The 15880-nt window shown below is 58.0% G+C and overlaps 1 protein-coding gene across 4 annotated transcripts in view; it reads right to left on the bottom strand.

The window, feature by feature from the left end:
- The window catches only part of ITGB4 (integrin subunit beta 4), a 31214-nt gene extending 15663 nt beyond the window's left edge, over positions 1-15551 (bottom strand). For 2 of the 4 annotated variants that reach the window (XM_056326513.1, XM_056326514.1), the window contains exons 1-21: positions 15006-15550; positions 10128-10219; positions 9727-9809; positions 9120-9221; positions 8474-8678; positions 7849-7945; positions 7236-7407; positions 6296-6559; positions 5796-5885; positions 5509-5631; positions 5188-5355; positions 4820-4896; positions 4461-4672; positions 4113-4216; positions 3845-3943; positions 3034-3160; positions 2773-2892; positions 2170-2276; positions 1812-1845; positions 1177-1365; positions 231-334 (exon numbers count right to left, since the gene is read on the bottom strand). In XM_056326513.1, the coding sequence (XP_056182488.1) occupies positions 231-334; positions 1177-1365; positions 1812-1845; positions 2170-2276; positions 2773-2892; positions 3034-3160; positions 3845-3943; positions 4113-4216; positions 4461-4672; positions 4820-4896; positions 5188-5355; positions 5509-5631; positions 5796-5885; positions 6296-6559; positions 7236-7407; positions 7849-7945; positions 8474-8678; positions 9120-9221; positions 9727-9809; positions 10128-10219; positions 15006-15010 (2574 nt within the window). In that variant the 5' untranslated portion in view covers positions 15011-15550. Of the gene's footprint in view, positions 1-230; positions 335-1176; positions 1366-1811; positions 1846-2169; positions 2277-2772; positions 2893-3033; positions 3161-3844; positions 3944-4112; positions 4217-4460; positions 4673-4819; positions 4897-5187; positions 5356-5508; positions 5632-5795; positions 5886-6295; positions 6560-7235; positions 7408-7848; positions 7946-8473; positions 8679-9119; positions 9222-9726; positions 9810-10127; positions 10231-15005 lie in introns of those variants that run through there. The other 2 variants (XM_056326512.1, XM_056326510.1) reach the window with 2 other exon arrangements.
- Positions 15552-15880: the final 329 nt, after the last annotated feature.

Below are 15880 nucleotides of genomic sequence, written 5' to 3'. Positions count from 1 at the left end.
CCCGAAGCAAACCTCAAATCTCATCAACGTGATGCTTTGATAATTCTCACAGGTGTGATCTTACAATTTTGTGCTTTCTGTCAGAAAGAGGAAATCTTGCTTCTGCCTTTCAAGAACCACCTGGCTTCACAGGGAAAGGGCACTCCCCCTTCCCCAGCATCGCAGATAGCCCCTCAGCGTGGCTGCCCCCCAGTCCCACCCCAAGCCCCCACTCGTGCCCAGGCTCGTACATTCTCCTCCACTTCCTTGCGCAGCTGCTCGCACTCCCGGGTGTCCGGCTTCACCAGGTTCTGCGTGAAAAGCCGGGTCAGCCTCAGAGACAGCCCATAGGGAACTGGGAAGAGAAATTCCCAAGTCAAACAGTTGGAGGGGGACTTCTTACAAGGGTCTGCAGCGATAGACAAGGGGGGATGGCTTTAAACTGAAAGAGGGTAAATTTAGATCAGATGTTAGGAAGAAATCCTTCCCTGTGAGGGTGCTGAGGTGCTGGCACGGGCTGCCCGGAGCAGCTGTGGGTGCCCCATCCCTGGCAGGGCTCAAGGCCAGGCTGGACAGGGCTGGGGGCACCCTGGGCTGGTGGCAGAGGGCCCTGCCCGGGGCAGGGGGGTGGAACTAGGTGACCTTCAAGGTCCCTTCCAACCAAATCATTCTACGATTCTATGAAACTCCTTCCTTCTTGGTCAGAGAAATAACCCATCCAAAAGCTGGATGCATGGGGACACACATGACGGTCAGCATCCAGACCCTGTATCGCTAGCACCCAAACCCCACAGCACCAGCAGAGAAAACCCTCTGAGAACTGGAGGGCTAACTGGGAAGCTCTCTGCCAGATCCAGCAAAGGCAAGTGTCCAGTGGTGGCTCTGGACTGGTGAGGCAGGGAAACCAAGACTGGGTCACTGAGCTAACGAGACTAAGACACACGTAGGGTGCATCTACCATGTGGCCAGGCTGTCAGGTCTCCAAGGCTACTGCTTGTGCTGCTACAGGGCTGGACACAGGAATGTGCTGCTCAGCTTCCCCCAGGATGGAAGCAGATAAAGGAACAACTCCCCTTGCAACTGGGCTTGGAGGTAACGCCATAGCTGCTGGAGCTAGGGGTCACCACCAAGGGTTCATGTCCTTTACAACACCCGTAGCATCTCCTCTACACCCTGTTCCTCAGATGCGGCACTTACTGAGATCTTTGGGGTTGGCGGCAGCGAGGGAGGCGAAACCCTGCTTGTGAACATTGTTGTTGATCTTCCAGCGGACTGTATCCCGACCCTTGAGGGACCCGCTGCGGACCATGGGGGTGTCCAGGTGGTCGGAGGACATGAGGCTGTGGCGAAGCATGTAGTGGTCCTCCTTGAAGCCGACAGTGCGACCTGCGGGCCAGGGACAGGGTCAGAGTCTGGGCAGATGGGGACGCCACCAGTCATCAACTTCCCAATGCTGGAAACTTTGTTCTGGGGAATCCTTAGGGTTTCCACCGTGCTAAGGGTGTTGGGATGTCAGGAGCAGAGTGGAAAAGGCAAGGAGCGTCCATGAGGGGGGAGAACACATCACAGCAGCTAGGCATTACAAGGGGCACTGGCCAAGGGAGAGCCAGCAGTGATTCCCAGTAGGGCACACCAGGGTGTGGGGCAGGGACAAGCACTGGAGCAGCAACTCAAGCACTTCCTTGGCTCAGGCTTTTTGCTAGGAGCTTGTCCCCTGATCCACCTCCCCAGCTCAGAGAGGAGGAGGGATGCTTACCTCAGCATGTCCCCCCAACCCAGGAAGGCAGTGAACCCCACAGATCCCCCTCCCCCCCAGTTCAAAGGGCTGGTACCTCGTGCGCAGCAGGGAAGCAGGGCCAGGCAAGCCTAGAAAACAAATGGCCAAAGACACAATCACTTTGCGCCCAAGGGCGACCCCCCGCCCCGTGTCTCCAGCTGGGAGGACTGACAGCAGGGCTGGGTGGGCAGCGGGGGGATGGTGCTATGGAAGGTAACCAGCTTGATGTCCCTTCAGTGAGGGAAATCCCACAGCAACTCATGTCGGCAACAGAGGAGGTGCTGGATACCACCGGGACCCAGCCCCTGCCAATCTGGCCATGCTGGAGGCTGGATGGATTCTGGAAATTTGTCATGTTTTTGGCCTTTATCTGATCGTCTCCCTGGGCTGGGGCTGCCAGCCGAGGCACTCACCTTGCAGCAGGCACAGAACTTCCAGCAGAGCAGCAGCAGCAGTCCCAGGAGCAGGATGAGGAAGATGAGCAGCGGGATGAGCCAGAGGAAGCTCCCCGGCGGGCACTCTGCAAGCCACAGCAATGTCAGTCCTGGGCATTAGCCCCTGCGTGGGGTGTGCAGGGAGGGAGTGGGGAGGCAAGGACGGAGGGGGAAGGCTGGACCACGGCTCTTTGAGGGATGGAGCAGCCCAGTTACACTTGGGAACTTCTGTCTTGGTGCTCACAATGAAAAGTGCTGTTCAGGGAGAACTCTCCCACCTCTCTGCTCACATCCAGCCATCCCAAGGGACTATTCAGCACCTCACATTGATCCCTGCCCTTGCCAGCAGTGAAAAGGCAGTGATCTCTAAAGGTGCTGGCCTCTGAGGATGTCTGCTCCATGTAACAGTCAATGTCACCCACCCGGGTCACACAGGAAGGTGGGGAGGGAGGTGCTGCCTGCAGCTGACCCTGCCCAGGAGCACAGCAAAGGGGCAAAGCAGGGACTGGAGGTGCTGTGGAATAGGTGACTGCTGACCCACACGCCAGACCGGGCACCCCCTCCTGCCGGGTCCCTGCTCACCTTTTTTCTTCTGCACGTGGACAGTGGTGTTGGGCAGGACGCTGGGGTCTCCCTCCAGGGTGTAGTGGTACGTGCAATCGTCCTCCTCATCCTGGAAGGAGCAGTACTCGCTGGCCCCCTCTGCGGAGAGAGGGGACATGGGTCAAAGCCATCAGCACCAGGAAAAGCTTGGGGAACAGCCCCATGTGCACGCAAACACAGAGAGCAGGGCCCACGGGAGACACCCCACGTGTCTGCACCCAGTTCTGCTTCTCCAGGTACCTTTCTTCAGTTCTTCCACCATCTGGATCTGGAGGTGGCACCTGCTGCAGTTCCCTTTCATGTTGCCTGTTCCCCAGGCCTGGCAGCGAACGCAGTCCCGGATGCTCTCGCACACAGCCTGGAAGCCCTGGGCAGACAGGCAAGGTGTGGGGGGGGTCAGGATGCAGCCCACGGGGAGCTGGGGAGGGCATCGCTTCCGAAAGGCAGATCTGGAGAGGAAACGCTGCATCCTCACCCCAGCACCGGAGCAAGGTCAGAAAGAGGAATCCCAGAGAACCAGCAGCTAACGAAGGATTTACGAGCCCAGGAGCCCAGTACAGCCGGCTGCAAAATCTCTTACATCAACAGCCTGCACATGGGCAGCCATTAGATCTTCTCCAAGGGCTTTAGGTGGCCTTTCCAAAATCGAACCAAGCCAGCTTTCTCCACTCCCACTGTGAGATCAACTCATGTTTGTCAGTGGGGAAGCTGAAGCACCAGACCATGAAATATTTTTTTCCAATTTTGAACCAAATCAGAACAAGCCAGGAGCTGAGCCTCAAGCCTCTGCCCCCCACCAGTGTGCAGGTAAACACAGACATTCACCAGCTGTGGCTGGTGAACTGGTGGGCAAAAAAAGCTGGTGGCTACAAAGCAGGTCCCATACCAGACCCTTCCTGGCTACCAAAGGCAGGACAGGCAAGACAACCCCTGCTCAGGATTTTGCTCCTGACCAAGATGCGCTTTCCTCTCTGCTTTGTTTTCCTTCCCTGGAGGCTCTGCGTGGGAAGGAGCAGTGACAAACCCAGAGGGTCCCCAGGTTGAGCCTTACCAGCGAGTAGCTGATTTCGCAGGTGGAGCTGGTGTACAGCGAAGCCTTGTCACAGATGCATCTGCCGCATTTGCACCTCCCGTGGTTATTGCAAATGCCCTGGGAGGGAAGAGGTGACAGCTGGTGTCCGAGAGCCATCGTAGACACGCAGTGGCACTGGGAGTCAGCAAGGTGCCAGCTCCCAGCAGCCCTGCGCTTCGGGCACCGGGACAGCGTGCTGGAGCCCTGCCTGGCCCGGTCACCCTCGCACAGGCAGGGCTGGACCTACCCCTCGGCTGTCGATGCAGGTGTCATTGCTGGTGGGACATTCGCAGCCTGGACCCTCCCAGCCGCTCTCGCACACGCATGCGCCCTTGGAGCAGCGCCCGCGATCTGCAGCGCAGGAGGAGTAATTACCCAGGGCACGGTGCTGCGCTGCTCCCTGGCCCCGTCTGCAGCTCCCCCCTTTTCTTTGGGGTGCAAAAGGGCTGCAGACACCCTCCCTGTATGTTCGCAAGTGCAGAGTCCCCACAGCCCAGCGCTGGTCAGCCAACCCCTTGTGCCGGTGCCACCAGAACAGAGCAGGGCACAGCACATCCCACAGCTGGGGGCGGTGGGGCGATGGGGATCCTCTCACCATTGCAGAGGAAGCCGGAGGTGCGCGGGCACTGCAGGACGTCGTACTGGCAGAACGCCCCGTCGAAGCGCTGCATCAGGTCCTCAGAGTAGCACTGGCACTTCCCACACAGGCACTCGCCCCGGCCCGAGCACGGCTCCACATCCCCCGGGCGGATACAGGCTTCGTTGTTGGGGGATGATGCTGGAGAGCAGTCGCACATGTCCCCTCGCCTGGTGGGGAGAAGTTGGTGCTGAGAGAGGCAGGAGCAGAACGCAGGACAGCAGGGTCCTGAGCAGGATGCCCGGGGCATGAACACGTGTCACTGTGGGTCCCCGGACCCAGCAGGAACACTGGGAGGGCTGTGGAGCTGGACTTACCAGCCCGGGTGGCAGATGCACTGTCCGCAGGCAAAGTCTCCATGGAAGCTGCACTTGGGCGAGTTAAACTCTTGTTGCTGTAAAAGAAGAGAGAAGAGACATTGCTGGATGAGCTCAGCTGCCCCAGGACCATTTCGGGAATCAGAAAAGCAGACCTAGGGGTAAAGTTTTGCCCACAAGACCAAGCTCTGCCATAGGACAGCATGCCCAGCTTGGTACAGGCAATGAGGGAGGTCTCCTTGGCCAGGCTGAGCCTTCACTGAGCGGTGGTGAGGGCTTGAGCGAGACCCACACGTGCCAGCCAACATGTTCCCACCCCAGGCTGGCCAGGAGGGGAACATCTCTCTGCACCACGCACCCCCGTGTACCTGTTCGCAGGGACACACGTCACAGATGACAGAGGCTGTGATTTTGAGGCTGTCGCTCAGGGACGTGGGTTTCACGTGGATAACTCCCTGCCGGTCTTTCTCAGGGAGGCTGCAGACGTGCTGCCCACCAACATACTCAAGCGCCTTCATGCGCACGTTGAACTTGCCCTGAAGGACGGGACATGCCGCAGGGGTGAGCCAGCTCTGCCAGACCGACCCCAGGTGAAGAAGGAAGGAGGGACGCAGCGGTGGGCTCAGCCCCGCGTGCACCCTGCAGGTGTGTCTAGGTGACCCTCCCTCCAGGGCCACCCAAGGACTTACCACTTCCCCACGGGTGATGTGGAAGGAGCCAGATTCTGTCTTTTTATACATCGAGGAGGTGAACTCCGTCTTCATGGCTTTGGGAACAAAGTCAGCCCGAATGTCCATCTTGGAGCGGATGCGCTGGGTGGCAGAAGGTAACCACAACATTGATTTTCAGCGGTACACCTGCAACCACCCCATGGTCTGCCCCAGAGGGGCCACATCCTGCCTCCTGCCCTGGGTAGGAGGTGCCCAGCCTCTGCCTTCCCTGGGAGTGAGAGCAAAGCTCCAGGGAACACCATTACCTCAAAGGCTGTGCGGAGCAGCTCCACGATGTTGGAAGAATCCTCCTGGAGCACCCCGATCTCAGAGATGGGGAAATACTTGTGCAGTTTCTGCAGAGAGACAGGAACTCCCTGAGCCAAGGCCTTGAGAAACCTCTTCTGGCACTGCAGCGGGCTCTGCTTTGAGCAGGGCTCGGACTGGAGGCCTCCAAAGGCTCCTTCCACCCTAAATTACTCTCCACCTCTGCGTCCCCGCTGCTTTAAAAGAAACAAACACCAACAAGGGGACACCTCTAGAAGCCCAGGTTCCTGCACCCAAGATTACACCCTGAGACCTCCCACAACCCAAAGCAGCCCCCCAGCACACTTTGGCACCCTTCCAAAGCATCATGGTGGTGGTTTAGTACTAGGGGACAAGAGATGGGAGAAGATTTTCTTCTCACAGCTGCGCTCCAGGCAGAGGAGTGATGGTGCTGGTGGAAAGGTAAGCCCTCACGGCACCACTGCCATGGTCTCCTCACCTCATAGTAGCTGTAGGAGTGGTTGGTGACAGCAAAGATGGGGATGATGTTGTGTTGGCCCAACAGGCGCACCAGGGTGGGCACTGAAGGATAGTCCTGCTTAATGTCATACACATAGGTGCCATTGGTGTCTAGGTGACACTGCTCATCATTTCTTGCCAGGATCCCCGCCAGGACGTTGGTACCATCAGCTTCATAGTGGAAGGCAGACTCGGTGGAGAATACGAGCAGGTGAGTGCTGTCCTTCCTCCAGCCGATCTTATCCTACAGCCAGGGAGGGGGAGAAGGAACCTTTATCTCTGCGCTCCCCAAACCACTGCACTTGCAGCCGTTGGCAGGCCGGCACTGGCAGGAGCTGGAAAACCCAAGGGGCAAGGAACCGCCTCTTGGCAGCAAACACACCAGCTACGTAGCCCCGGGAATCCAAGCCAGCAGGTCTCCGCTTCCCCCATCTGCACCCCCAATGCATGGGATATCTCCCAGCAGCTCGGTGCCAGGCACATATATGCACAGGGGGCAAGCCCACGCGTTTCTGGACATGTTTGGAGCTGTGCTTATCCCTCAGCCAAGTGGCCAAGCCCGAACGGGCTCGTTTCCAGGGAGCAGAGTTTCACCACCGCAGGCACAAAGGGCGACAGAGCAAAGAGCACAGGCAGGGTGCCCAGCAAGCAGCTCCTGTGCTGGGGATCAGGCACCAGGGATACACACACAGATGGTCTAAAAACTAAGAAGCATTGGGAACGCAAAACAACTCGGCACCGGGAGCATGCGGCTGGGAGGGCAAGAACCGGCTGTAGCTGAATGTCTGCCCTGGGCTCCCTGGCTGTCTCGTCAGCTGCCCAGCATGCTGCCCTTTTGCTCATCACCCAGTGTCAAGGAGATCAACTCATTAGAGACAGAGCCCTGCCCACATGGCTCCTGCATCCCTGGCCACCCTCACCTCGCAAACGGCTGTCTGCAGGATGGCATCAAAGCCACCCTCAGGGGCATCCAGGTTGCCAGAGATGCGCTCTTTCCTGAGCTCCTGGCTGAAGGAGCTGATGTTGCTGGTCAGGCGGATGACGTTCTTGAAGGAGAAAGGGGAGTCAGCGTTGTTCCAGGGCTCACGCAGCCTAGGACAGAAGGGGAGAGCAGGGGGTTTTGTGGGGGGCAGGAGCAAGGGGTTGCCTGGGTGCCAGGAGAGGAAGTGTGGGGAGGGCACCAGAGGCTGGGGCATCCCTCAAGGGAGGAGATGAAGTTGATCTGGCAAGTCATGAGCAGAGAGAGGTAGAATGGATGAGGGCAGAGGTGGAGAAGAAGACAAGACATGCAACCTGTCGTGGCAGAGCAGGGAAGGTGTGAAAGCAGAGGATGACACTGCTGGCATTGGCACAGTGCTACAGCAAGCCCTGAGCACAGGGTGGGGAGGCCAGGGGAGGCATTCACCACAAAGGGAGAGAGATGGACAGAGGCTCTCCCACCACAGGCGGTGAAGGTCAGGAAAGCCACAGAGAAACAGGAGGTGCCTGCCCTCCCCTCCGCCCTCATCTTGGGGACCCACTGGCCTCACTCACTTCTCAGGTCTCATGTCTGTCTGAGGGGATGAGACTTTGTCCACAAACTTGCCAAATCCAATGGTGTAATTGGAGGTCAGGGCTTGCAGAAACTCCGCTGGGAGGAGAGGAAGAGAGGGAAGAAGACACACATGAATAAAGAGATATCTGTGAGGGTGTTGCTTCAGGGAAAGAAGTCCTTTCCTGGGCATCATCTGTGCTGGCCACGTCTTAGATTAAGACTCCCAGACTGTCAGCTTTTAAGCAGTTTGGGCTTGTGGCTTGTCTTTCTTTTTGGGGTAGAAACCTATACTCCCTTTGGTAGCCCCTTTCCAAGACTGGAGCTTCTGCAGTAGCACACGCCACACCTATAGGTCTGGGATGCCAAAGCCACTGCACAGATGGACTCTGCAGGGCACCAGCCCCCACGCTGGGCTGAAAGGAGAGAGAACATGATCCCTGCAGGGCCAGGAGACAATCCCCCCCAAAGCTGCACAAAGCAGCGATAATAAGGAACTCTGGATAAAACAGACACCCATCTCTTTCTCTGGTGGTGGCAGAGAACTTGCAGCTGCAGGCAGGAGTGAGCTGCCGGGCTTCATCAGCACAGGAGCAGACTCCCCTCTTCTCTCAGCTCTGGTCTCACCTAGGTTTTGGCCCATGCTTTTGAGGTTGTCCAGATCGTCAGACATAGAGTAGGAGAAGTCCATGAGGATGTAGAGATCCACAGGGCTCTCCAAAGGCTGGAAGACATCCATGTTGAAGCTCTTCTCCTCCCCAGCTTGCAGCCGCACGAGCATGCCCTGGGGGGACACCTGGGTCCTCTGCAGGGATGTATTGATGCTGAAATTCTGTGAAGAAAGAGTGACGTGAAGGGGGTGGGGTCCGTCTCCTGGGATAGACCCCATCCCCTGTGCAGATGCAGTGAGGAGGAGGCAAGGAGCAGGGAGACACACGGGAAGGGGAAAGACAAGGGTGATCATGCTCCCTTCCCTCACGTACAGCTGAGGCAGCATCCCCTGTGTCCACACGTGCCCAGCTGGGCACCTCCTCCAGACCTTGGCATTTTGCTTACATCTATTTTGCCTGAAAAGCCACCCCAGCCCTGAGCAGTCACGGCTGGCTGCCAACAGGTTCATCAGCTAGAAGAGGCAGAGCACTGTTTTTGAGTAAAGCCTACGTAAACAGAGGCCTGGACTTTGTATTTTTCCTGCTGAAGACTCTAGAGAAGGATGAAGGACACTGGGAATGGTGGGACCCCCTCAGGAGAGGGCTGTCTCCCCAGCACCCACCTGCTGGGTCTGCATCTCGCCCCTGGTGTACACGATGCTGGCCTCCCCGCAGCCGTACCGCAGCAAGTTCTCCCGCAAGTTGCAACGCGGCTCTTCAAAGCTCTGCCCAGGGGGTGAGAACAACGTTTCAGCCACAGAAAGCAGCAAATCCTCCACGCAGGGGAGAAGGGCACTTATCAGGAGGCAGGGTCCTCTGCTGAGACCGTTAGCGAGCCTCTGGGAGCAGAGGCAGGGCAGAGAAACGGGGAAGAGTCTCGCACAGAAGAACCAATGTCCCCCAACAAGAGGGAAATATGACCACCGGTGGGTTACTGGGTTGCCTGGGATAAGGCCCTCCCTCCAGCCTTTGCACACAGTTTCAGATCTGGCACACTGGCGTTTTCTGATAAACCTCTGCATTTCTGCAAGTTTGCCCTGGATTCCCCTCCCCCACCATTTGTCCGCACCAAAGAAAACCCACGTTTTGGCGCTTCCCACCCAGACCAGCTCTTTGCAGAGAGAAGCCGGAGCCAGAAGCTGACCCTGCTCTGGGGTCCCTGTCCCAGCAGAGTGATGTCCTCTGCCAGAGGGTGGGAAGCAGAGCCCCGGCCCCCCTGCAAGGTCTCACCTCGTCGGTGCAGAAGGAACAATCCTTATCCACTCGGATGCACTCGGTGCAGCTCTTCGCCCGGGACAGCACGCAGCGGTTGTCTACCAGGAAAGATCAGGGTATCAGGAATGGGAAAACCTGGGTGAGCCATGGGAGGGCATGAAGAAGGCTGATCCCATTCCTGGGGGAGCTGGTGGGGGTTTTGCATGGGTGGTTAATGGAAGTTGGCTACAAAACAGCAGTTGGGTAACCAGAGAGGGGCCCCAAGTGCTAGGGACATGGAAAACAGGAGGAAAGGCACACAACAGGCCTTAGGCACATGAGGACCAACATTTCTGGAGCCCAGGAAGGGTGCACAGCATCCCCGTGAGGCAGCACCAAGGGGACACCACAGACAGATCTACCACAGCCGCACTCACTTTTGCTCCTTTGGCAGAGGCCGGTGGCGCAGAGCAGGGACAGGAGGAGCAGCCCGGCACATGCCCGTGGCAGCACATCCATCCTCTTCCTCCTGAAACACATGGATTGCTATGCTGTGGAGAGCTGAGATGGACACGATCCTGGAGGTGATGGGGGCAGCTCCCGCAGAGCCCCTGCCCGGCCCCGCCGGCGTGGGACAGCCCTGCCCACCCAGAGAAGGTGATGCCTGGAAGCAGTCTCTGATGGCAGCGGAGCAGGGCACAAAAGCAAAACCAAGAGCAGCTTGTCCTCTGCTTGGGCATCTGCGAAAGTCTCAAAGTCCCCGGCCATGCCAGGGCTGGCAGCTGCCATGCCACCGCACCCCTGCGTCCCAGAGCTGGGGTGTCCAGCTCGATGGGTCACCAGAGCAGCGGGAGCCCAGGCTGCTCCTGGCTGGAGCCCAGCACCATCCACACATCCGAGCATCGACCAGGTCAAGACCTTGCTTTTCCTGGCAGGTTAAGGAAAAAAAAAAAATAGCAGAGGAAAACAAAGTGGCTGTCTCTCCCCAAAAACAAAATGACCCCTCCCTTCAGCTATTTCCTATTGCACTAAGAGTTTCCAGGATAGTCAAACCAACAATAAATAGAAGCTGAGGCCTTGGGAAATGCCAGACTTGGAGCTTTGGAGTTGCTGAATGAATCTGTGGTCTTCAGAGTTTGGCAGCTCCCCTCTGCCCTGTCCCAGTAGGACCCCTCGTGTGGATCCAGAGGCCAAATCCCAAACAGAGTTAACCATTCTCCCCACACCCACACGTGACTGAGAAGACTCGGTGCCATCCAGAAGTCAGCATTTGAACATGGTAAACAAAAGGGACAAAGCTGGAACTCGAGCTCTGCAGCTGCCGTGCTGCAGAGCGGCTCTGATTCTAGCACCCCAGCAGAGCAAGTGAGAGCAGTCAAGGCAAAAAAAATCCAGTGGAAAGACATCTTTAAAGCATCTCCTTTCTGGAAGATGCAAATGTGAAATATAAAATGCAAATTAACATTCTTATAGCTCCTTGCTGTGCAAGCACTGACTCTAAAATAAATGAAGATAATGTGAAAACCACCTAAAAACAGAGAAGGAAAACAGGAATAGTTGTTGTGTGCAGTGAAGAAGTTTGAGTTCCCAGCAGGACAAACCAGTACTCAGACCAGTCACTTGGTTACTTTGCTAATAACAGCCTGACCTGGGGCCCAGGGAAATCCCTGGAAAGACCCTCTCTAGTCTCAACAGCACTGGATCACACTTGGCCTCTGGATCCTGCATCGGCCACTGAAGCTTATAGAAATACACCGAACACGTGAAGCTGAGCACTTGCAGAAATCACTGTGGCACAGGGCTCTAACCAACACAGCATCGACACCGGGGGACATCTCCCCTTGTGGTTGCGCTTTCTTCCCCATGACAGTCACTGGATACACAGGTAGCAAATGACAAGGCATTGCTATCTCATTTATCTTGTCTGCTGTGCCCAGGGGGATTTATCACAGTAATTAATGCCCCATAGCTGAAATGTGAGAAATAGGGAAACCTCAGGGCAGCATCTCTGCAGGGAAACCCAGGGAAGTTTTACTGTTGGTCATGATCTGGTAGAAAAAACGCTGTTTTTCTTACGGGTAAAAAATACCAGTTGACCAAGGAAATCCCTCTGCTTCCCTGCGGTGGCCCCTGAGCGGAGCTCCCTGGAACGCTGCCTGTGCCCAGCTCAGCCTCTGCGCAGGTCTGGCCTCAGGCGGTCCCCCCAGCCAAACCCCAGCGCTGGCTCTGAGGCCGGCAGTTATCCTCATCCCTGGACATGTCCGTGACCTCTCTCAGCAGCAGTCCTCACGCCACCGCTCGCTGGCAAACATCATGTCCCTTGCCACCAATATGGGCAGGTTTTGAAGCCAGGAAAATCCCCTTTTCCCTCGCTCCACCCCAGCGAGCCATGCCAGCCGCAGCGACTGGTGCTGCGGAGACGTGGGGAGATGCCAGCTAGAGGTGAGATGAAAGGGTAGGGAAGTCCTTTGAGCCCATCAAGGGAAAACACAGTGAAAACTTCCCTTGAGCACTCGGCAAATCCCATCTCCCATCATGGCAAAGGCCGTAAGGAAAGGATTGCTTGGCTCACACGCCTGTCTACAAGTCCAAGTACACATCTAATTCATCTTCCTTCAATTGCAAGTCAAGAGAGAGTCACCAATGGGTTGACAGACACACCCTGGGCCTTGGGCACAAACTGCTCTCAGGTCTTTTCAAGTGCTGAGATAAACGGCCATAAAACTCAGCTCGATATTAACGCCCTGTTGCTCTGTGAGCCGCTGGCCTCCAGGGATTCAGCTGGCCGGTTGCCAGCGGGCAGGGAGCTGGTGGCACAGAGCATCGCCACTGCCGCTTGGCACCGCCAGCTGCAGGAGCACAGCCCATAATATTTGTGCAAAAACATGCGAGCAGCCATCCGTCCGTTTCAAAAGTGAACTCTGGAAGGGAAAAGGCCACTTTCACTTTGGAAAAACTGCAGGGGTTTGGTCCGGTTTTCACGATGACAACAACAATAAAAGCTGTTCAGTTGTGCAAAACCAAGGAACGAAGCGGAGCAGCTCCTGGCTGCTCACAGACATCCTACCCCATCCCAGGCCACTGCGCCCACATCTCCTCCTGGGTCCCTCCTGCTCCTCCAGCCTTTGCCTGCACCTCAGCACAGCTGACAACCTACTCCAGAAAGATCCAGGAATCCCAGAGCTTCTGGACATCTGGGCTGACTACCTCATCCCCCAAAACCAGGGGATGCTCCAAAGAAACCACTGGAGCAGCGAGAGGACAGGGCTGGAGCGGCAGAGCTCCATCATCCTGTCCCATCCTGTCCCAACCTCATCCCCACCCCAGCAGCTCCGTGCTGGGAAGGGACAAGGCTGAAGTCAGGTATCACCCCTGCGGGGGGTGGGGGAGAGGGACCAAGGAGCAGGTTATGATGAGCCACACGCCCAAGGTGGGAGCCTGGTTCCAGCTGCCGTGCAGGGGACACCCGGCAGGTTGGGGACACCAGAGTGGGAAAGCGAGGAAGATGCTCAAGCTCTTGGCACAGCCTTCCCTCCCTCCGGTGGGCACTCCCTTTTTCATGGCTGTAGCCCCCCCCGTCCTGCTGAGGGGTGCATTGGGACTGTGTAGGGGACTGATGCCCTGGCAGCATCTAGAGGAGCATCTGCTTGACCACATGTGCTGAGGACTGCAGCACGCTGGGGCAGGCAGGCAGTGCTGGTCACTGCGGCCACCCTCAGCACGGGGCTGGGGGTCCCATGGGAAAGTTAATAGTGGTGGAGGCAAAGCAGAAAGGCAGCTGGGTGCCTCCCCCAGGGACCATGTCCTGCTCCCCCGGGTGCCACACAGTGACAGCCACAGCGGCTCATGCAGGCTCAGCTCTCCTCCAGGTCTGGGCTGCGGGCACACGGATCAGGGCCACATCTCATGCTCTCTCCCTCCCCAGAATACGCGGCAGCACAAAGCTGCCAGGGGCCACGCTCCAGAACTTGGAAATTATCAAGCCAAGCCCCCCAGAAAACTCAAAAACTTGACCCACAAATCACTTAAACATGAAATCCTATTTATCTTTGCTTCTGTTTTTCTGCCCTGGGCATGTCTATGCCACCAGGGAGCTCCATGCGAGTGGCACCAGTTCCTGCTTCCAGCAAGAAGGGGGATCTCAGCTCCCAGGCTGAGCTCCAGCCCCGGACGCAGCCCCTGGCATCTTCCAGCAAAGGACAAAACACAGCGGGACCCAGCCCGGGGACCCAGCCCGGGGACCCAGCCCGGGGACCCAGCCCGGGGACCCAGCCGGTGCTGCTGGCAGCTGGGGAGCGGCCAATACCACCCTGTGCTGGTGGCTGCGGTGCCATCTGTCCCTCTGTCCCCCCGGGTTTGGGCAGGGGGAGCCCCGAGGGTCAGGTAGGAAGCTCAGGACCCTGCCGGTGGGGCTGCCCAAATGCCAGCACAGCCCCGGGACCCTCCCGTCCCCCCCGCGCCTCCCCACGTGCTGCTCCCAGCGCGTTCACTGTTCCCTTGGCCCCACGAGACACTTTTCCTCACCAGCCCCTCCACGGGTGCTCCTCATCCGATTTTTCCCCCTCCTAACGCCCACCTGCCAGCTCCCTCGCACCAATCCTTCCGTCCATTTCTCTATTTCCCATCCATTTCAGACCCACCAGCTCCCGAACACCCCGATACCTGCGGTTCAGCAAAACTGACCCTGAGTCCCCACTCCCTCGTGGCCTTTTCCTGCAGGGACACCCCCTGCCCTTGCCTCCCCCCCCCCCCCCCCCCCCTCGCAGGGGGTCGCCAGCAGCTGCCTCTTCTGCAGAACCACCTCCGTGGGTTCAGTGGGTTGGAGCCACCCACAGCCCGGCCGACCTTGTGCCGTTTCACCTGGGAAAACTTTCCCTGGGTGCCAGCTCAGAGGCATGACCGCTTTCTCCCCCGGGAGCGGGGCGGACGGAGAGGGCAACCTTTGAAACCTGCAACAGAGGGTCCCAAGGGCTCTGCTCTACCTTGCCACGCCGCGGTACCCCCTCCTCCGCTCCACGGCCGCTCACCCAAATACCTTCAGAGACAAAAACCGCACCGTGCAGCTCTGCAAAGCCCTGCTCGGTCACGAGTGTTGCCCTTCCCAGCCGGGCGAGAGGCATGAGGCAGCGTCCGACAGCCAAAACCAGCGGGAAAAGGGGGAACAAGCCGGCAGGGAGCTGAGCCCCCTCCCCACACCTCCTGCCTACCTGCCTTTGCAAGGAGCCCCGCGCCTTATTTCACCCCCTGGTTAATCAACACAGTGAAATTAAAGCAAGCTGAACGCTAAAGAGCACAGATGAATTAATTCCACAAACCTCATTAGCGCTGGGTCTGACTCAGTGTCCAAATCCTCAGCTGCAGCCCGAATAACAGGCACCCACACACCAAGCCAAGAAATTCTTCCGAAGGCAGGGGGAGAACGTGCTGCTTCGCTGCTGCGACTTGATTTCCAGCCTTGGCCTTTTCTTCTTTTTTTTTTTTTTTTTTTCTTTCCCTCCCTCCTCTCTATTTTCTGTCCCTTTTCTCTTTCCGGTTAAACGTCAACTTCCAGTGCAGCAGGGAGGGCCGGCAGCCCGCGATCCCACATACCACCCCGCTGGCTCCTGTACCCTCCAGTCAAGTCTCGACTTTGCTCTCGCTCCCCTCGCTTCTCCCTCCCAGGGGGCTGGCGGGGAGGAAAGGTGGGAGCCGGGATAAATGAGATCGGATCCCAGGTGAGGACGAGCTTTATCCCAGCTGGGCAGGGAGGAGGGGGTGCCCGTGACTCAGGGTTGGCATCGCTCCCTCGCACACCTGGACAGGAGGCACAGCCCGCGCAGCCGCCCCGAGCCCTCCCTCCGCACAAGCGCCATCCCACAGGAAAAGGGCCGAGTGGGTGGTGGGAAGGTGCCGGGGGTGCGGGGAGGGGGCCGTGGGACATGGGCAGCGGCAGCTGCTTGGCTTCGCCTGTTTGCTCTGGGCAGAGCCGAGGGCGCTCCCCGGTCCCCCTTGCCGGGGGTTTCTCCTCTAAAGGTCCCACTGGGGCGTGTCATTCCCAGTGCCCAGGTAGCTCCCAGCTGAAAGAGCAGGAAATTCCTGCTGCGACAACAAGCCCGATGCCAAGCCCAGCCTCGCACCTTGCTCACAGAGGACAGATCCGGACAGACCCACATCCCGCTTTATCCAGGGCACGAGCAGGACAGCCCACCCC

The sequence above is a fragment of the Falco biarmicus genome, chromosome 1 (assembly GCF_023638135.1).
Source record: "Falco biarmicus isolate bFalBia1 chromosome 1, bFalBia1.pri, whole genome shotgun sequence".
NCBI lineage: Eukaryota > Metazoa > Chordata > Aves > Falconiformes > Falconidae > Falco > Falco biarmicus.
The sequence above is the reverse complement of the archived record's forward strand: the minus strand, read 5'-3'. Positions and strand labels throughout refer to the sequence as shown.